Raw genomic sequence first — 23,099 nt, forward strand, 5'->3', positions numbered from 1 at the left:
AATCAGCTTTGACTTCAAAAGTTCAAATATATATAAGTAATGTTCATAGAATATAGCCTATGCCGAACAGAGGGAGGATGACCGTAAAGCTCCACTTCAGGAATAAAGGGCAAACAAAAAAACTCAGAAAATATAACAGAACGCTTAAAAGTGCAAAAAAACAAGCAAAGAAGCTGCCAACAAGTCAATCCAAAAGCAAAAAAGTCCCAAAACAAAATACTAAGATAGAGAAGAAAAAAAGAGCTGAAAAGACAGAAAATCCAAAGACAATACCAAACTTACAGCTATACCAACACTCCATCAAACAGCATTCAATGAATCGCAAGGGAATCTACTTCCTAGCCTCCCTTTTATGGGGCAGGGGGTAGTCCCACTTCTTGGGGGGGGTTTCCACCCATAAATGACAAGGAACATGGGAGAATATCTGTTCACACATAGAAATAATATTTAAAATAAAATTGACATAGAATATATAATTAGAGAACAAATTAACAATAATATAGTACAGTTTCTGTTCCACCAGATTTGCGTATATGCTGTTATTGAAGTGTAACCAGTTTTGCAACACCTGCAAACTAATCCTGACTATTCATGGATAAGGTACTAGATGTAGAATGCAGCAGGGATGGGCATCAGAAGGATGTATTTGTGGTCAAGTGCAGCAGTAAGAAATTACTGAGAGGGCTATTGCACATAAGCAACATGTGAGGTTTAGCAATAACAGGTCTGTGTTGCCCTTAGATGTCTGGGGCTGCATTAGTGCTACACTAAATAGATCAACAACTGTCTATCCAGAGCCGAGATGCATGGAAAGACATTGAACACCACTTGTGATGGGAACCAGGGCCTGCAATTGTTAACCACAAACAAGGAATTCTCGGTAAGGGCAGGTCATAAGCTCACACTCATTATGTACACACCAGCCGTTGTTAGAACTGATGGGATGGTTTAGTTGGTACTCGGACCAGCTCTGCTATGGTTGTTTGCATCCTCTGGCACAGCGCCTAGAAGTTGATCAAAGTTTACTATCTAGAAGAAAGAAAAATCGCAACAAGGTTTCCAAAGATTAACCTATAGAATGATCATTACTGAGCCTTGAGGAGTGAAAGCAGAGTGCTAACATGTCTGTCCATGCCAGTCCTCTCCCCTAGAACCTAACACAACCTTTCCCCATAGGATTACTACTTCATTATCCATATTTTCTGCATCCATGAGGTTTTTTAGGAACATAACCCCCACGGATAATGAGAACTGACTGCATTAACATAAATGATAGCAATTATAGAATAAAGAGTGAACGAAAAAGATGTAAAAAGGAATTTAGATGTAAGCCATTTAAGGAACCCTTGCTAAAACATAACAGTTTACTTTCCGCCAAACTTGAAAAAAATCAGCTGAGCTGCAATGAAGTTAATGAAAATATACTGTACAGTAGATGATGTTCAAAAAATAAGAAAAGCAACCGTAGAAAATCAAAATTCATTTCCCTAATTATTATTTAACATGGAGATTTTATCAGTATTTAAAAGCTGAATAGTGTGCAACATGTATTGCCTGTGCATGCAAATGAAAAATTGTGCTGAGAAATAGCATATAAATGCTCTGCTTGTACCTTGTAGTAATATACACGTATGTATGAATTCCAAATGCACAATTATGTACATTTTAAATGTGAAAAATTCTACTCTCCAGTATTGGTTGAAGTCCATACAACCAACATAAAGGATCATCTCACAGTTCCACAGTCAGATTATGGTCCAGTGTGTGGCTCAGTGTACTGAAAGGGAAACTTCCAACTTTTACTGTGGAGATTACTGAGATGCTAGAATTCAGTTTTCACAATTAAAACATGAGTCATGGATTCACTGATTCGATTTCACAAATAGTTAATTTTTCCTACAGGTATATGATTTCAAAAAACAAAGCAAAAATTGAAATACTCCTCAAGACTGAATCACAATTAATTTAATGCAAAGATAAAATTGCAATATTATCATATTGTGAGGTCCCTGGAAATTGCCACCCCTGGGTAGTAAATATAAATGTTTCATTCTTATTTCAGAACTGACTTACAGAATGTACTTTTACTCATCCTACACAGTAAGCACACGGCTATATTGCTTAGTTGTACTGTAGTTATGGAGAAATCGCTGAGCAATTAGTGTGTAGCTAAACTGTAGTAACAGAAACAATACAGAGCGTTGCGTTATTAGCAAGCGAATTTGAGAGGCAGGAGTGAAGCTCATTCACGTCCAGCCAGTTTAGACTTACCAGTTTACTGTTAAGTAGCCCTGAGTATTCTAAACCTTTGCTTATATAGTTGATATTTATATACACCATTTCCTCTGACACCGCAGTTTATAAATATCCACTTTGGCGTAACTCACATGCCTAATTAAAGGAGCTTGCACAGAATTGTATTCTTCAGAGGACTGTATGTACCATAAAAGCAACCTTGATCTGTTGAGACAGCTTAACGTGGGGCATCAGGTACAGAATACTGCTATGCTGTTGAAAAAATAATTGATATAATTGCTATCTTGGGAGCAATATAATAGAGCAGAGTTTGCTAACTATTTAAATACACTATACTATAAAAATGCAAAATTTAAGCAGCATACACCGGCATGGCTTTTAAAACATAAGACTGTTTAAGACCATAGAAGGTACATGTGCCAATGTTTTGCAAAACTCTCCTCCAATACCAAAATACATAATTAATTTTACTGCAAAATACTGCTGCTGTTTTATTCTGATTCCTATCTGACTAATCCAAAGACTTTGCTTTGAAATGCAAAATTACACTCTAGTGTGTTTCAAACAATTGAACAGAGAGATAATGATGGATACGCACTTTTCTTAAATGCAGTCCTTCATTCTCTAATAAAAGAACAGCTTTCCCTCACCCAAAACTAAGAAATGCCTTCAGATTAATGAACGTCTGTCATATTTTTGACATTGTCTGCTCATTCTTTATGCTAAAAGTCTAATAAGCACATACTAATACATCATCCTGTAAAGAACTACGCATTGAACACGGCACTTACTTGAAAGAGACATGCCACAGGTCCAGCACAGCCATCATGGTGGGATTTACAGAATTCAAGTTTTCCTTCATGAGGGAGCAGGCTGAAACATAGGACTTGTTCCAAGGTTTTGGCACCACCTCCATTCTAAATGGTAGAAATATTTAGAACAAAAGAAATTTGATAAACGAGAGAAATCCATTCAGTTTGCTTGTTTAACTAGTAGCAAAGCTGTCCCAATATCTCATCCACATACTTTTGAAAGGTTATCAAGGTTTTCAGCTTCTAGTCTCAGTAGTTTGTACCAGAGTCCCTCTACTCTTTAGTGAAGAAGTGCTTCCTGGCTTTAGTCCTACATTCAGTCAGTCACTCAGTCATTGTCCAACCCGCTATATCCTAACACAGGGTCACGGGGGTCTGCTGGAGCCAATCCCAGCCAGCAGCCAACCGCAGGACGGACACACACACACAAACTAGGGACAATTTAAGATTAGCAATGCACCTAAACCTGCATGTCTTTGGACTGTGGGAAGGAAACCAGAGTACCCGGAGGAAACCCACGCAGACACGGGGAGAACATGCAAGCTCCATAAAAGGAGGACCCAGGAAGTGAACCCGGGTCTCCTAACTGCGAGGCAGCAGCACTACCACTGTGCCACCGTGACGCCCAGTCCTACATTCACTTCCCCTTAATTTCAACTGGTGTCCTTAAGTACATGATTCACTGTTAATCTAAAAGAATTCAGGCCGGATCTGCTTTATCAATGCCTTTGAGAATTTTTAATGAATAAGTTGATTTGATTGAATTCAAATTTTAATAAAATTCAAAAACTGTTTGTACCAACAGATCTGCTAAGGTCTATGGGTAAAAACACACATTTACTGGGGAAAAAAGATATCTAGTTATCTACCCGGTTTCTCATCTTACTCATTCTATTACAGAGTCCCAGAAAGCCTTCTCCAGCAGCAAGAGACACAAAACTAGCCATTGCCAGACACAGGCACACCTACAATGGATGATTTTGTCTCCACTCATCCTGCACCTTTTTGGACTCAATAAAAAGACAGAGTAAGAATATCTGGAGAAAACCTGCATAAACATGGGTCAGAATTGGCACTTGATTCATTCAAAAACATGATTCATGTGTGGGACACAATCTTAGATCCTTGGATATGCTTTGAAGTTTACATGGGCTAGAGAAAGACAAGAAAATAAAACAGAATAATTAGAGGTGATTTCTAATAGCAAGTACAAGCATTACTTAAGCCTGAAGAGAGGCATCATTTTGGTAGAGGCCTGGACCTCGGGGGAGTTTGGGGTTGTGTGTGTACAATAAACGTATGTTGGTGTTTGAACCATCAGTGTCCGCCTGTCTGTGTCCAGGCCAGCCTCCACAATAAATAGATAGATAGATAGATAGATAGATAGATAGATAGATAGATAGATAGATAGATAGATAGATAGATTTTTTGCCCCAAGGGGAAAGTACAGCTTTTAAAGAAGTTAACGAAATACAAAAATACCCCCAACAACAAGCATACAAGAATTACAAAAAAGATGAAACACATATGACTGTGCTAATGATAAGAGAGCAATCACAATGAGACATTATAAAGGTGTATTGCCGTAGGTATAAAGAAGGTCCAGTAGGGTTTCCTGACATAGTTCTGTGCAGATCATAAATGAACACCATAGATAAACAATTTGAATGATCAGTTTGTATTGACTGAGGAGCAGTTGACAATCTTTCTACCCAAGGCTTAATACAGTGCCATTTGCTGAGGAAAGGATTCTCCTTTTTTAAAAAAAAAAATTCAATTTGAAATATAGAATGTCTATCAACTGTTATGATCACCAGAGGAGTGACAGGTGTTCAGAAAGATTATTTTGAGTGGTGGGAATAAAGGTGGTAGAAAGTGCCAGGGGAAAGACAGAAACGTGGGGAAAAAAAACAAAACAAAATATATTGTATCGCTAATGTCAAAACTAAAACATAAACCAGGGGTGCCAAACACAGTACACTGGTTTCTGACCAGCTGCAAATGTGGTCTGTGTGATCCACCGCCAGTGCATTTCCACCACCTGTTGTTTTTTTTATGAAGTCAAGTAACGTGGTTGTGATGCATTTTATTTTATTGCAAGTATAAACAGATGCAGTTTGCTTTAGCTAGAATTTCAATGCTGATTTCAGTCCTGAGGCAGCTAGTGAATTTTCTACCATGATGCAATGTTCAAATAAAGAAAAGCTGATGGACAGGTGCGCATTAGACATTTTCATCAGAGACCTGAGGCAGAACATGCTGTACGATTGTGACCAGCAGAGACGTACTTGTATTTCTTGTTTGTTGATATATCCTGGCCTGCACACAGTAAATCAAGTGTTATTTGGTCCCTGAATAAAAATTGGTTTCCCAACCTAACATAAGTTAAAAATCACAGTTAAAACAACATTGCAAAAATCTTGATAGTAATTTGAATTTCTTGGCCCTCAACAAATCTAACAATTGTTGCTTGGAAAAGATCCAACACTAAAATAACAAGCACACTGCCATCTTACATAGGTAGAGTAGGAAGCGCATCACTTGATATACACATTAAAAGACCAGCATCAGGCATAGCAGCTACAAAAAAACATTGCTTCATTTAAGAAAAGGCAGCCACAAAATGGCAGCGACCACACAAAAACAAAACACAAAATAGCGACACCAGAATAACAATAAAATAAACTAACAAGTTGTATTAAACATACAAAAATTCCAGAAATTAAACAAACTCATTTCAGGGTGCCAAATTTCATGAAGTTTGGTACATAATACAGTAAATAATAGCTGTCTAAAATTCCATTCCTGCAGATTTGTCTGTAAAGTGTAAACCACTTTGTGATACTTTCGGTCTGCTCCTGCCTAGCTGAGGCCATGTCCAAGGCTGCACATGCTGATCCACTCAGTGAAGAGCAAGTGTCTATCCAGAGCTGAGAGGTGTGGGTAAGCTGTCCAACCCAATTCATGACAGGGATCAGAGCTTACAGTTGTCCACCACAAATCCGGAATACTCAGTAAGTGAAGATGATAAGCTTGCACTGATTAAATTCCTGCCTTTTTTTCACTCTACCTGCCACTACTACTGACTAGATATTTTAGGGATATCCTGAGATTGGCCCTGCCACGGTCACTTGTGGCCTCTGATAGAGCACCAGGAAGACAATTGATCTTGACCATCTAGAGGACGTAAAAGTCGTATTAAGGTGTCCGTAGATGAACCTATGGAAGGATTGTATCAAGTGCATTAATGGTGCGAGAGCGGAGGGACCTTGCTCAATGTTCTTCAGAGATGGACAACTAGGAACACCAGAAAAAGTGGCTAAAAGACTTTACATACTCGGAAAGGAATTCTGTGTGGCAAGAGGTTTCCAGTGGAAAGGGCACCACTATTTTGGCACATTGACAGAGCTAGGTCTTACAGTCTGCTCCCCTACAGAAAAAAGAGCTACACTAGCAGAAGGAATGTTGTCAGGGCCACTGAGGTAGCCATAAGCTGTGTATGTGTGCTGTGTCTACCTCAGAAGAATAAAAGACAAGGGCACCAGACTGAAAGACCTACAGTACTGGTGAACTTTAGGTTTTGTCAGGGTTAGGCAACCTAAGTGCATGCCAGGGACAGCTGACCATCTTCTTGCTAAAACAGTGAGGTTAGTGAGTAAATGGCTGGTAGACACTTCAAGCCAATAAGGGAATGTAAGGGTCTACTCTGGTAGAGTAGGCAGGTGGGACAACTGCCATGGAAAACTGGCCTTTTAAGGTCAACCTGAAGCTACAAATGCAGGGAGATTGGTAACAGAGCCTTCAGCGCCATTGTGTCCAGGGTTTGAAATCACCTCCCTAAATTAATGTGGTCAACTGACTCAGTTCACTCTTTCAAAAAATACCTAAAAAGTATTTTGTTCAGGAAGGTGTTTAACTGACCCTGACATTTCTGTTTATCCTCTGTCCAAATGCTCAGGATGATTTGCATTTGTATCAAGAACTGATATTTGTTCAGGTATTTCTTGTACTATTTTGTATATTTTCATTTTTATTCTGATCTATTGTCTCTTATTCTAATTCAAAGCTTTGTGTTACCTGTATTGATCCTTATTTAGTGCTTGTGGCAGACAGCCAGGACTTTTACCTGGCCAGGATGCCCTAACATTGGAAGGGCTGGGGCAGGTAGCATTCACAGGGCATTATCTCCCCCAGATTGCCAGATGGCAGCCCCCCTGGGTTGCAGCAGTGCCCTGGATTCCCATGAAGTTTGCCGACTCAGCTCTGCTGGGTTACATGGGTACTGCAGGAACTGCTAAGTTCTATTTCGTCAGGCTCCCACCTTAACTGGAAGTGCTTTTGGTCCACGCTTACGGGACACTGGAAGTATTCCCGGATGTTACATAAAAAGTGCCAGCTGCCTCAGCTCCAGGAGTCACAGTTGGTAGGAAGGAGGACAAACCCTGCTGGTTGGAGTGGAGACAGAGAGAGAGAGACAGAAAGAGCAAAAGAAGAAAAACAACCTATTGCTGTATGTTATTTTTCTGTACTGTTTTGGTGCTGTGGTAAACGCTTGAGGGAAGCGTTTCACACGAATAAAAGCCTGGTGTCCATGTCTGTCTGTGCTGGGTGCTGGGGAGCTGGAGCACCCCCTTCCAAGCCACTTGCTTTATGTGGATATTATTTGTTTCCAAATGTTAAATACTCCCTGTTGTTCATGCTGAATTTCTGTGATGTGATTGGAGTTTGGGAAATGTGCTACATAAATAAAATGTATTAATATCATTATCATCAGGAGGCACTTGAGGGTGTTATAGCCGGCTGTTCCTGGAGCACTGCTATGATCCTCCCTGACCCCCTAAGTGATTCTAAGGGTTGGTCAGAAATAGGCCTATTCACAGATGACAAGAAATTTGGGCATAAACTCTACTGGTTGGAGGAAGAGAGGCCTGGAAAAAGAGAGAGAAAGGGACATGAAGGAAAAGAAGTGGATGGTATGGTACCATGGTGGGCAAGTGGACTCCAAGACAGGATGCAACATCTTTGAGAGTCAGGCCCAGAGGCACAGGTAGCATTATTATTTTCTGTTTATTTTATGTCTTACTCCCTGCGATCGTGCCTCCATCTAATCATTTTTGATTTGCTTCCTTGGTTAATAATTTTAAACAACACTCTTTCAAGCAGAAATTTTCATGTACCTCACCTTGAATGCTAAGAAAAAAATAGCTTACTCTTTGCGATGAGGAGGAAGATCCTTGTCTTTATTATCATCTTTTTCTCTCGGATCTCTCAAAACAAAATCCACTGAAAGAGACAGAAATCATTACATGGCACTCTTAAGATCATCTAAAAGTATTTCCAAGAGCTTTACAACTTTCATGACAGACCACAAAGACCCCAGGAAATGAAACGTATGGAGACTGAGGCTCAAGCAAAAGGCTTTCAGCCAGGCCTGTACTGAATCTGAGTTAACATATCCACATTAGTTATAGAGTATACAGTAGACAGACACACATAAATATGTTGTAAAGCAAGCAGCTGGGTGCAGCAGCAAAGTCAGCAGCCATAGAACTAACCCACCTAAAGCTAAGCATGTTCAGGCCTGGCCAATACTTAGATGAGAAACAAACCGGAATGGCTTGAGTACCTGCTAGAAGAAGTGTTGGTGAGGGCAGCATGGTGCACATCCTCTGTGTCAATCCCAACACCCCAGTGCAATTACAAGGACATTGTGCTATAAAAATTGAGCCGTTGTGATGGTGCGGGTCCTGCTCCATGCTCCCTCTTCTAGCTTTGGGAACCTCTTAAACCCGACACCACAGTTTTATTATAAAGAGGTGCCTATTGGTGTTGTGTGGCTCATCCAATTAAATAAGCAGTGAGTGGACTCTGCAATCGGGATGTAGGAACCTGTAGTTGTATGCAATAGTGCTCTACATTTGTGTTAGCAGAAATGGAAAGGATGCCAACATTACAAGGGCATTCCAAGATGATGTTATCCGCCCCTTGTCAGGTAATGTCCTATAAGAAAGTGGTACAAAGTAAGCCTGGCACATACTGCTGTTTGATGAGTGACATTGCATTTGTCTATGTGTCCTAAGTGAGCAGCACTAAAGAAGCAATTTAAGGCTGAAGTTGATAAAATGTTAGTCTACTGGTGTCCTGGCTGTTTAAGCCCAGCACAATTCCAGATGTAGTCAGCAATAGTGACAGTTCATTGGCAAACTTTGTCATGTAAAACATCAGCCCATTGCCCAGAGCATTACTCCAAAGATAGCAGAAAGCATTGATGTAGGACCTGTAATGGTGTGTTGTAAAAATCAGCCGGCCTCTCCTGAATGTTTTTCCTCCTGGCCCCCACATTTCTAATTACAGTTACATAATTAAATTCTTTGTTTTGCTCTATCCTCAAATATGTACAGTTAACATGTGGTTGTCTCATGCCATTCTGCTGTCCAAGCATTATAATGACCAACAATGTGATCCCACATACATAGAGTTATTAGTCAAGCAGTGAAACAATAAAACCATTAAGCTTATAATCACTTTTATTTTAAGTTCATGTGAATGCTGTACTAAGTAGGAATGCACTAGGCCAGCTTTTCCTGAAACGCTCTTCAAAAAAAAAAAATGTAAATAATCCAAAAGTGCTGCATTTTGATACACACAGTACTAGAAACGACACTCTTACTCAGCAGATCCAATAATATGAGTACCCTGAAGCGTAGGGACATGTTATGCTTACCAATAGCCTTCTTCACACTCAGTAAGTAATCTTCTCTCATCTCATCTGAAAGTGCCTCAACAGTATTAGTGTGCTTTTTAAGGTGTCTTGGTACTAAAGTCAAGACGTTCTCCAACCAAGAGTCCTCCATTGCAGCCACATGTTGTGTATCAATGCCATGGTGGATATAATAATAGTATCTCTGAGAAAGAAAAGTACATTAATAGGAAAGCAGTTCATCTCCTGGCACATTTGTTAATTGCTAAGCACTTGGGAGCCCAAAAGACAAAATATGCTTGACTCTGATTTTCATCAACATTGATCAATATCATTTATCTCTGCATTACACATTTTTGACAAAGCTTCTATAAAAACTTAACAATAATGACCTACATTATATGCCATAGGTAATTAGAATTTGAATCATGGAGTTTAACCAACATTTACAGAAGAGGACACTCCAAAACAGTGTTTCTCAACCATTGAGTCAGTCACCAGTGGGACGTGGGTTGCCATACTTGGGTGTGTAAGTGGGTCGTGGTGAGTCACCTAAACCAGGGGTCGCCAACTTCGGTCCTGGTGGACCAGCGTGGATGCAGGTTTTCATTCTAACCCTTTTCTTAATGAGTGTCCTGTTTTTGCTGCCTATTAACTTTTTTTGAACTCATTTGAATTGACTTGCACTTGAAGACTCAGAACCCTTAATTGTTTCTTTTTCCTTAATTAGCAGCCAAACAATAATGAGATAGAAAATGAGCCAAAACAACTGGTGGCCATCATATAATATCTGAAAATAAAGAACGATGACGATCTCGGGAACATTGATTTGCTCAGGTCCCCGAAACATTTTAACAGTGCTCTTAGAAAAGAGAAAATCAACAATTTTGGAAATCTCTGCTAATGCACCACGAGAGCAGCAGCAAGCCACGGAACTAAAGAACGGATTTAATTAAAGACAAGAATCGGCACCTCGTTAAGCAGCTCGTTGGAGTGAAATTGTTTGGAGTTTGAGGCCCTGACTTAGTGAGCCAACAGAAGACCAACTAAAACTTCACATTTCATTTCTGTTTGGGTGCCATTTAAGGAAAGAAATGAAGCAATTCAGAGCAACGATGAAGAAATCTTAAAAAAGCAATTCAGTTTAAGTGAATTCACAAGAAGTTCATGATCAGCACAAACCGGGCACTCGTTAAAAAAAAAGGGTTAGAATGAAAACCTGCAGCCACGGTGGTCCTCCTGGACCGGAGTTGGTGACCCCTGACCTAAACAATCGACAGCGCTGCTTGATATTCACACCCAGTAGTATTTGCACTCATCTGACACTCTGACATTTACGATTGCTCCATCAAGGGGATGCAGGTTAATAATCTAACGAAAAAACGGAGTCACAAAACAATAAGCATTTAGAAGGTTTAATTTCATTACACACTTTACACAGCAAAATTTCTTGAAATGTGTATGGTTATTATTTTATTACTCTAGTCATAGATATAAAATAACTCATAAAAATACAGTACATTATTGTGATCTGTGCGCCTGTTTTATTTTTCAATGAACATTCTGTAATTATATTTTAAGAATATACAGTACTTTAGTTTAAAGGTGTTTTTTAAGGTGAAGTTTTGGTTTGTTTTTTTGTACACAAACATGCTATACAGTATATCCATTTTCCATGTGAAATTGTGTACTAAAGTTAATCGCTTTCCATAAATTAAAAATAATATATATATACCTGCACTGATACATTGTAGTCTACTGTATGGGGCATGGAGGAAAAGCTTAAAAAGTTAACCAAATATGTCCATTTTTCAAGTCAAGACAGTTGTCAAGTATTGTTCTGAGTCTTGCAATTATACATACATTGTAAAATAGTTTATACATGTCTTTTTTGAATCATCATATCTTATCACGCCACATTGCCATATGCAGGTAAGAGCAGTGTCATTAGCATCCTTAAGATCTTCATCGGTACATGTAGGGCCTTGGGAACATTTGTGGTCCAATGTTTGGGTGGGCCAACCCCTGGGGACATTCAGCGCTTGTTGTGAGGCCCCATCTAAATAGGTTGTCCCTTGTTTTGCCCACCTTTGACCCAGCTTGGTTAAGCGTGACCCAGTCTTTCCTAGAGTGGGATGTTCCATTAGGTAGATGCTCTTGAGGCGTAGGAAGAGCTTCATTAGGAGGGCTACAGTCAGTTTCTCGAGCCTATGTTTTGTGGACTGCTTTGGATTTTTTTGAATAAAAAAACAATACGAGATTCAGCCATGTTAATAGAAGATCAGCCATGCATGATAGGTCGCTCAGCTCTTCCTCTTCCTCTTCCTGTGCAACAAACTTTCACACCCCAGAGGAGTGGATTCCTCCTGACTGACCAAATCACAGTAAACATTTCATGCCACATGATGGGTTTTGTTTTGACTTTCTTCTGCATTTATGCCAATAGAAAATACAATAGTACCAGGAATACATAATAAAATGAGAATTTCCAGATCCCTTTTGTTGTCACACACATGCATTGGAAAAACAAAAAGCACAAATGAACACCCAACAACTGTCCTGGCTTGACAAATGGACATATTTTGTAAGTTTTTAAGCTTTTCCTCCATGCCTCCATTGTAGCAAATGCATTTATACCACGTCTGTGTAGAAAAACACCAAATGTATCCTATAATGCAGGGGTGTCAAACTCCAGGCCTGGAGGGTCGCAGTGGCTGCAGGTTTTCATTTGAACCCTTTTTCTAATCAGTGACCAGTTTTCACTGCTAATTCACTCCTTTACCCTTCATTTTAATAGCCCTGTTTTTAAGGATTCAGTCCTCTGAATTGATTCCTTTCTTCATTAAATGACAGCTGAATAGAAATGAGATGTGAAACGAGACGACAAATGACCAACAAAACTGGGGCTTCAAACTCCAACCAATTTCACTCCAATCACTTTCTTAATAAGGAGCCGATTCTTTCTGTTAATTAAACCTGTTATTTCATTCCATGGCTTGTTGCTACTCTCATTCTGCCATAGCACACATTTCCAAAGCTGCTGTTTTTCTGCTTTTTCTAAGAACGCCGTCATAATGTTTTGGTGACCTCAGAAATCAGCCTTACTGAGACCTTCACCTTTCTTTATTTTCACATATTTTGTGATGGCTAATTAAGGAAAAAGAAATAACTATTTATTTTTATGGGCGGCACGGTGGCGCAGTGGTAGCGCTGCTGCCTCACAGTTAGGAGACCTGGGTCCGCTTCCTGGGTCCTCCCTGCGTGGAGTTTGCATGTTCTCCCCGTGTCTGCGTGGGTTTCCTCCCACAGTCCAAAGACATGCAGGTTAGGTGGATTGGCGATTCTAAATTGGCCCAAGTGTGTGCTGGGTGTGTGCTTGGTGTTTGTGTGTGTCCTGCGCTGGGTTGGCGCCCTGCCCAGGATTGGTTCCTGCCTTGTGCCCTGTGTTGGCTGGGATTGGCTCCAGCAGACCCCCGTGACCCTGTGTTCGGATTCAGCGGGTTAGAAAATGGATGGATGGGTATTTATTTTTATATTAACTAACCGAGTCAAGCTAATTAAAAGAAGTAATCAGCACTAATTAAGAAGATGGTAAGAATGAAAACCTGCAGCCACTGCAGCCCTCCAGGACTGGAGTTCAACACCCCTGCTTTAATGCATAAAAATCTTTCCAGGTTACAAACAGGGGTACTGTAAATAGTTAATAAAAGCTAATGGTGAGAATACTTAATAGGAAAAGCCAACTGCTAACTGGCCTTAATGGAAGATGAAATAATTTTAGCAAGTAAGGGTATAAATAGCTGCATAACTAAGTCACTCATTGAAGACTTTTCTTTGGATGGTGGAAGACCTCCACTGCGGTCTGTACCAAGGACAATTCAAGTTCAAGTTCAAGTACAAGCACTTTATTGTCATTGTGTATCAGGCCCAAGGTGAATTTAAAGAAAAGTCAAATAATTCCAAATATGTCATATACAGTGTTAAGTGATCAAGTAACCAGAGCAAATTATTATTGCTCACAGTACAGAAGCATAAACTATTATTGCACCTGTTAATGAATAGTACATTATATATTCTATATTGTATTACATTAGTATATTGCACATTACCAATATAGCTTATTGCGCATGTTCAATCAAGAAATTATCTCAGACTGAGGAGATTCAGAGTTCAGAAAGTTTATGGCAGATGGGAAAAAGCTGTATTTTAGTCTGTTTGTGTGTACTCGGATTGGCCTAAAGTGTCTTCCTGACGGGAGGAGCTCAAACATAGAATTTCCAGGATGAGTTTTGTCCTTGAGAACGTTTTTGGCCCTTCTCACACAGCGAGTCTTATACGAGAGATCGAGTGATGGCAGTTCAGTCCCAATAATGGCCTCTGCTGTTTTTACGACCCGCTGCAGGGCTTCTTTAGCAGCCTCGGTGCAGCTGTTGTACCTGTGGGCCATCATGCAGTTAGTTAAAATGCTCTCTTTAGTACATCTATAGAAATTAACCAGCAGCCTCTGGGGGAGGTCAGCTCTCCTTAGCTTCCTGAGAAAATAGAGGCGTTGTTGTGCTTTGCCTATTATAGCCAAGTTGTTGTCAGCCCAGGACAGGTCCTCTGAGATGGTGACTCCTAGAAACTTAAAGCTGGAAACTCTCTCAGCATCTGCAGTGATTGTTAGCGGACTGTGATTGGTCTTTTTAGTGGTCCTAAAGTCCAGAATAACTTCTTTGGTCTTTTTGATATTTAAGACCAGGTTGTTGGTGTTGCTCCTTTCTGTCAGATTCTGATTCTGACAATGCCAATGGCTCCTCTGAAAATAGACATGCAATCATCAAAGACGCCACTGAAATATTGTTAAGACAATTGGGGATTCATTAGTTGTGTTGCTATTAGGAGTAAATACAGCATTTAAAAGCTAAATGTGTTATTTCTTTTGTACCATAATTCCCTATTCTTAATATCTCTGTCATTGTTATTAGGAGAGATACAGTATATTGTCTCAAGTTTCACCACAACCTTAAAAAGACGCTTGCTTATTTGGCTAACACCTCCATCTAAAGCAACTTATGACATTTGAGAAACAGTCAATTGCATTTCTTTTGTTTTTCCAGTTGGAGTACAGGCAGGTGAAGTGACTTGCTGATGGCCACAGAGTGTCAGTAGTAACCCACAACCTTTGGGTTTGAGGTCCAAAGTCTAAAACACTGTGCCACACACTGCCTGTCTATAGTGCAACATCAGCCACAACAAACAAACATTTCCCCATTGAAAGGCACAAAACCATTACGGAGTAAAATGCGTAGGGGGGCTGCCACTGCCCCTAAAATATAACCAGAACTGTTCACAATTACAATTATGTGTGATTGAACTGCAAGTTGAAAATGACACATTTCAGCAGGCTCTGTGGCCATGTTAATTTTTTTTCTGTTATGTACACTTCATTTGGAAATATGTGAAGTGTGTGACAGAGCATTAAATCTAAAGTATACTAATTCAAAAGCCTGGGGGAAATGCTCCTCATGTAAGTACACAAAGAAATGGCACAAATGATTACAAAGTCCCTATAAATGGCTTCCAGCTACATTTACAATATTTTTATGACACCAAATAAATTAGAAACATACCAAAATATTTTTCTCGGTGGCACTTGGAAATCTTGATGACATAGATTCAATTTCATCTAACGGTTTAGGCGGCCCAGTAGCTGTGTTCTGTTGCCTGGAAAATAACAAAAAGAATTACAATGATATTAAGTGGAACTTCCAGTGAATGCTGCAAATATTGCAATATAACATCTGTTATGATATATCCATTTTATAAAATAGATTAAAAAAAAGATACCATAAAAAATGGCAACAAATACTAACAGTGATTTGGGTAAAGCAGAATGTAGACGTGAAAGGAGCAAAGGAGGCACTGAAAGCAAATCTGAAAGCATGAGACACTAAGTCAGGACAGGATCATCAATGATTTGACTTTTACTGCACACTTTCATCTGGCAGAGGCCTATTAGAGATCCATTTAACAAAGACCGTGAAGACTAAATGTGGGTTATCAAGGATAAAGAGCAGGAGAAAGTCCAGCCTACCCCTTTAAAGATGAAAGACACAAATATGGAGGCCGGAAAGCTTCCCTGTTGGGTTCCGAGGCCAAAGCTTTTTATTAAATTAAGCAGAACATACAGAAATATTGTGGTCAAAAATATCCATTCTGACTAATGTAACTTGTCAGTCATCAATCAGTTACTGTGTCCAAAAACAACACGAGGTCCATTAGGTGCTACTTTGAAACAAAGTGCTACATAATGATTTTTTGTTACAAAGCTTTACACTAGGAAAAGTGTTTTCCAACATTTCTGGTGTTCTTTGTAAGCCCAAAAGGCATGTGCATGTTTGAGAAAGGGGCTTCATTTCTAACCATTATTTGTGCTGGAGGTCTTAAAGTTTTTCATAGTATTTGAACTCCTACTTCAAAAACATTATCAAGGAGAAGAATACACCATAGCTACTGTAACCCTAAAAGGTCCTGCAGTCTGGTATTTAATCCTTGTACATTACATGACATATGAACATCTCAGTGTTACTTATTGTTTGAAGTTTGCTTACTTAGAATTTTTACTTTCTATGATTAATTTCTTACCTGCTTTATGTATAGGTTTAAAACATATTTTCTAAGTTATTTTTATGCATTTTGTGCCTTTCATTGACAAAAAAGAATAAAGGGTACAAATTACATACTTTAAATTCATCCTTAGCTAATGGACAGCATAAGCTTTCATTTTTACCACATTATACAATGAATATCCATCCATCCATTATCCAACCGGCTATATCCTAACACGGGGGTCTGCTGGAGCCAGTCCCTGCCAACACAAGGCGCAATGCAGGAAACAAACCCCGGGCAGGGCGCCAGCCCACCGCAGGACACAGACACACACCTACACTGGGGACAATTTAGGATCACCAATGCACCTAACCTGCATGTCTTTGGACTGTGGGAGGAAACCCATGCAGACATGGGGAGAACATGCAAACTCCACGCAGGGAGAACCCAGGAAGCAAACCCAGGTCTCCTTACTGCGAGGCAGCAGCGCTACCACTGCGCCACCCTGTAATGAATATATCAGATTAATTTAAATGACAGAGAAAGAACCTCACATAACCCTAAACTTAATCTCTAGCCAGGAGCAGACTGAGGGGTAACACTTAGTTGACTCAGTTAATGGGTACGTCTTGCCCTGGCCCCCTCTTTGGTGGAAGCAAAATGGTTAGAATAAGACCATTAACAAATATAGAAAGTCAAATGAACTCAGCATGGGCAAATTTTAAAAACATGTTAAGTTACTGCGTTTGGTTTGTGCTAAAAAAGAAAACAGTTGCATAAAGAAACAGAAACTAAGAAACTATCAAACCCCAAGATAAGATTGAAAGTGTATATTGGTCAACAATGGGGAAAAACAAAGAGTTGATTAGTACTGCATAAAACTCCCACTATTGATTAGTAGCTGGGTGTCATGCAAGTGGCAGCTAGTGTTCTGTGGCACATCCACCCAAGCATAATGCAGCTAATAAGGTCCACAGAGACAGCGGAGTGAACCATAGCCATATCCTGATATTTTCTGTTTAAAAAAGGGTTTAAGGATATGGCTGGCCTCAGAAACGTACTGGAGTCACTACCACATAAATCTTTTGTCCATGGGCCAAGGTGTTACATGGTAGACATACTGTAGGCATTGTAATATTATATCACATGATTGGCAGCGATTCCTGCAGCATTGTTCTTCTGGGCATCCCAAGTCTTTCTCTATGGACATGAGCGTTCCTGTGATCACTGTTACTAGCGTCATCTCACTGTTCGGTTAAATGTCTCAGATTATGTTGGTGTCAAACTCCAGTCCTGGAGGGCCGCAGTGGCTGCAGGTTTTCATTCTAACCATCTTCTTCATTAGTGAGCCGTTTTTTTTACTGCTAATTAACTTCTTTTGCCTTAGTTTTAATTAACTTGACTCCGCCCCCCTTAGTTGTTTCTCTTTCCTTAAGTAGCAGCCAAACAATACTAACCAATCTCTCTCTCATTCTTTCCTAGGGTACGAAGCAGAAGCAGAAGCGGAAGTAGTAGTAGACCATGGCCGACAGTGAGATGCATCACGTTGCCGTCGTCGTAGAAGAACTCTAGGCACTCGATAAACAGATTCAGAAACCCCTGTCCAGACAAAGGTACCTTAGGGATTTGAAGGCTCGACTGCTGGATAAACCATCCTCGACATCTGAAGTCGACGCAACATCAACCCCGCGTCGTGTCGCACACTCCCTAGGACAAGTAAGCTTCACCCCCGCGCCTCGTAGGAGCAATGACGACGGCGTGTTTCAGCTATGCAGGCGGGGGTTCAAGGCTAGAACACCTCCATCAGCACAGGCAAGCATCTTGATCCAGAACCGGTTCGATCCTCTCCGCGTCGTGGTAGGTGATTGTACAAAACCTCAATATCACATGCGCTAATCGAAAATCTTTTGTTTCTTGTTTTCCTGATGCTCGAGTCCAAAATGTGATGAGACATGCGCCGACCATCTATGAGAAGCACAAGAGGGCAATTGGATCCATTATATTACATGCTGGCGTAAACGACATATGGCACTGACAGTCAGAGATTCTCAAGGCTGACTTTGCAGCACTAATTAAAGACACGAAGGAGAGGACCCCATCGGCAAAGATCTTCATCTAGGGTCCACTACCTCTCGTCAGACGATCAAATGAATACTATAGTCGTCTGCTGGGATTAAACAACTGGCTGAATGGCTTCTACGAGAATCAAGACATCGGGTTCATTGACAACTGGGACCTCTTTTGGTAAAGGCCGCGTTTTTTCAAGCGGGATGGCCTGCATCTGAATAGATTCGGTGCCTGGGTTCTCTCTGAAAACATCGCAAAGGTAATTAATGAATCTTGACTGTCTATCTCTACTTTAATACTCTAATAACCAATCTTAATGCACGTAAAAAAAAATCTAGGCAGTACGGCATAAACACCAATAATTTAATTGCAATTACTACTTTAGATAAACAATGCATTAAAACTATAAAAACAGATTATAGATTACATAAAAACACACACAGAGTGGCGCTAACAAAAATAACTTAGTTTCTGTCTCAAATATCAATAACGCACACAGAATTCAGCCGTGCCCCTTCGAAACATTAAATATGGCACTATTAAATGTTAGAGTTTTAACTAACAAGACGTTTTTTATCAATGATCTTATTAGTGATAGAAAAATTGATTTTATTGCACTAAGTGAAACGTGGCTTAGCTCAGACGGCGCGGCTGTTTTAATCGAATCTGCGCCTCCGAATTACAGTTTTACTCGTGCGAATCACCAGGGAAAAAGGGGGGGAGACTTGGCAAACATTTATTCCTGCCGGTTAAAGTGTAAAGATGTTAGTTTTAGTAAATTCAAGTCCTTTGAGTATCTCGCCTTTGTTATTCATGGAGGTTCTCACGTTCTAGTATTATCCGTGTACAGACCTCCTAAATTGAACGTGTCTTTCTTTAAGGAATTCTCAGAACTAATGTCAATTTTAATTACGAACTATGACACACTCTTAATAGTCGGCGACTTTAATTTTCATATCGATAGTCAGTGTGACCTAAAAGTAAAGGAATTCATGAACCTCCTGGACTCTCGATTTGAGACAGCGCGTTAATCAGCCTACTCATAAAGCAGGTCATACGTTAGACTTAGTAATTACCAAAGGACTAAAAGTTGATGTGAAGCAGATCATTGATATTGGTCTATCAGACCATTTAATATAGAAATAATGATAGAAAACATTCATGAGAAGCATATTGTTAAAAAACGCTTATTTGACTCAGCAGCACCTTTAAAAATGACAAACATTCTAAGCAATCAGTCCGTTTATAGTGCCAACTATAATAGCGAGGATAATGTAAATAGTAAGGTGGAAAATTTTAATTCTAAAGTGAGAGCTGCTGTTGACATAGTTGCACCTGAAAAGACAGTTAAAAAATCTTCTAGTATTGTTATTCCATGGAAGACCCAAAGAGTGTCTGATTTAAAAAAGAACATGTCGTAGAGCTGAGAGTAAATTTAGGAAAACTAAACTGATTATCCACTATGAGATATTGAAGGCTAAAATAACAGAATACAATAACACAGTCCGTCTTGAGAGGCGCTGCTATTTCTCTAAGATTATAAATAACAATGCTAGTAATCCCAGAGTCTTATTTTCTATGATTGATCATCTGCTAAACCAGGTAACACAAAGGAATGTCTCCAAAATACTTCCAGTATGTCTTTTATTTTTCATTATGTAAAGCACTTTGAGCTACATTTTTTGTATGAAAATGTGCTATATAAATAAATGTTGCTGTTGTTGTACTGAGACACAAAACAAACCCCCACATGACCAGCTCACCTGTGTTCACCACACAATATCTGAAAATAAAGAAAGGTGATGGTCTCGGCAAGGCTGATCTCTCAGGTCACCAAAACGTTTTGACGGTGTTCTTAGAAAAACCAGATAATCAACAGTTTTGGAAATGTGGCAGAATGAGAGCAGCAACAAGCCATGGAATTAATAATGAGTTTAATTAACAGAAAAAATCAGCTTCTCATTAAGAGATTTGTTGAAGTCTGAAATTCCAGTTTAGCGGGACATCTGTCAGCTCGTTTCACGTCTCATTTCTGTTTGGCTGCCATTTAATGAAGCAACTAATCAATTCAGAAGACTGAACAGGGCTATTAAAATGAAGGGAAAAGGAATGAATTAGCAGTGAAAACTGCTCACTGATTAGGAAATGGGTTAGAATGAAAACCTGCAGCCACTGCGGCCCACCAGGCCCAGAGTTCGACACCCCTGGCTTACAAAGATCAACACTGTGGCTCCATCCAAGCTCATTCTGTCATTCATATGCGTGAGAAACGTACGACTGCCTTCTTTGAGGAATAAAATATGAAGACCTTTAATGATGTACGCATAACAGTCATGCAAACCTGATCATTTCCATGCTTTGCTATGATCGTAGCTGATGTAGTACATAATGCTGCCTGTAACAAGGCATATCTTTGTTACTCGACTGCCCTCCAGTCCAAAGTATTTCTATCCTTACTAGTTATGAGTCGATACACTTAATCCACATACAACACGCATTGCGATATCCTTTTCATAATATAATACTACCATGACAGGAACAATGAGAAAAATAGTAAATAAGCAATATAATTTTTGACTTTGTGACATCTCTAATGCCATCTCATGCAGAACACTATTCTTCTGTTTTACTAATGCTGAGCAGTTAATGTCACCTGCATTTATTAAATGTTCACACTTTTTCTCCTTTCTTCTACTTCTTTTAGCATTTTTCCACACTTCAGTAGCTGCTGTGAATACACTAAATAAATTCTAAAGTCACTTGTTTCATTTCTTATTTTGAACCTTTTATTGCAAATTCAACTTGTTTTTACTTCTAATCTTGATTTGGTTTTGGAAACCCTGTCATTGCAATTCTGTTCTCAGTGCAAAAATAAATAATGTAAACGCTGTGTAAGGCTACTCACATAACAATATTGACGAGCGCACTTCGAAATTGCTCCCTCTCTCTCTTTAGATGGAAGTAACGACTGTGTGACTCCAAGGTTGACTGCTTGGTTGCAGCTCCACTGTTTCGACTTTGGATCTCCACCGCGACATTCTCTTCACGCGTCTGAGAAGTGTGTTTACGTCTGTTCTCTTCAGAAGTTCCTGAAAATCAGACAAAGTAAAATCAGATTATTATCTGTTAAATTAAATTCAAATTTTAATTAAAATAAAATCAGATTATCAGTCTACATCAAATAACATTACTCAAAACTGTGATAAACAGGAAGACCTTAAATTGATGGCCAAACTGATGTAGCACAGAGAGACTAGGGTGTATCAAGTCCACTTTTGCATGAAGTAAAATTGTCAGGAATGACACCATGGATATGGATGATGGAAAAGCAATTAGTGCTGATGTCTCACAGCTCCAGAAGTTTGGGCTCATTTCCCAGCCCTGGTAGTTGTCTCTATGGACCTTCACATTCTTTCCATGTCAGTGCTGATTTTCCCTGTATTCTCTGAAATCCTTCCATTCCCCAAGGATGTGGATGTTAGGTAATTGGCTTTTCTACATGGCATAACGTGTTTTTCTAGGAATATGATGTCTGAAAGCTACTAGCAGCACAAAACTGCAAAAAGTATCATAGTTCTGAATCAGTCTCACCCCCAGCATTCAAACACTGTGCAAGCCAGCTTGCTCCTCTCCTCATTGACATATTTAGCCTGTCTCATGCACATGTGTCCTGTTCCAGAGTGTTTTAAATCCTCTGTTATGATTCCAGTTCCCAAAAAAGATAAAATAACCTGCTTCAGTGATTACAGGCCCACTGCACTCACATCAGCTCTAATGCAAGTATTTGAACTTCTAATTCGTCTGAAGTCTGTTACTGCTCCTCATCTTCTCTTCACTTCAGATTGCACATAAAACAAACAGATCTGGGGATGATGCAATACACCTGGACCTGCACATCATGCTAAAGCATCTAGACTGTAATGGAACTTACACAAGAATACCAAACTGTTGTTAACTACACTTCCACAAACCAAACTGAATGCCTCCATCTGTAAATGGATTTACTATTTATTTGACAAACAGGAAACAATACTTTGGATGGACACCCACCTCTCTGACTTTCTCTATATTAGAACAGGTGCCCCTGAAGACTGTGAACTTGTCCTCCTACTCTATTCCTTGTACACGGTAAAGCCACTGACCCTTGAGTGAAAATTAAGTTCACTGATGAAGCCACCATTTATTGGACTAATTACTAATGGAAATGATGCAACATACAGAAGGGAGGTAACTCATCTTGTGTCTTGATGTCCTACAAATAACCTGGTATTCAATACCACCAAGACAGTGGAAATGGTAATTAAATTTCACAAACAGTAGTTACAGCTTCAGCCGCTTGAAATGAATGATTCTACAGTCTATATGGTGGAATCCTTCACAGATATTCTCAGCTGTCTCAGGCAATAACACCACTTCCATCAATAAGAAGACTCAGCAGTGGATGTATTTTTTATGTAAACTAATTACATTCTCCATTGTTATCTGGTTTGGTTCAGCAATGGTCTGCTCCAAAAATAAATTACAGCACATTGTGAGGTCTGCTCAGAAAATAATTGGCCATGCTCGTCCATCTGTTGCAGACCCGTAAGCATTTAGAGTCATGTATCGTATCAAAAGGTTCGCGACGGACTCATCTCACCCAGGTCATCATTTATTCCAAAAACTCAATTCTG

General features: G+C 39.6%; 1 protein-coding gene across 1 annotated transcript in view; it reads right to left on the minus strand.

Moving 5' to 3' along the window:
* Window positions 1-21,489, minus strand: part of dnah7 (dynein, axonemal, heavy chain 7) — a 422,487-nt gene extending 400,998 nt beyond the window's left edge. The window contains exons 1-5 of the mRNA XM_039755900.1: window positions 21,332-21,489; window positions 15,381-15,474; window positions 9,793-9,973; window positions 8,279-8,351; window positions 3,048-3,173 (exon numbers count right to left, since the gene is read on the minus strand). Of these exons, the coding sequence (XP_039611834.1) occupies window positions 3,048-3,173; window positions 8,279-8,351; window positions 9,793-9,973; window positions 15,381-15,474; window positions 21,332-21,333 (476 nt within the window). The 5' untranslated portion in view covers window positions 21,334-21,489. The remainder of the gene's footprint in view (window positions 1-3,047; window positions 3,174-8,278; window positions 8,352-9,792; window positions 9,974-15,380; window positions 15,475-21,331) is intronic.
* Window positions 21,490-23,099: the final 1,610 nt, after the last annotated feature.

This window comes from Polypterus senegalus, chromosome 6 (assembly GCF_016835505.1).
Source record: "Polypterus senegalus isolate Bchr_013 chromosome 6, ASM1683550v1, whole genome shotgun sequence".
Classification (NCBI taxonomy): domain Eukaryota; kingdom Metazoa; phylum Chordata; class Cladistia; order Polypteriformes; family Polypteridae; genus Polypterus; species Polypterus senegalus.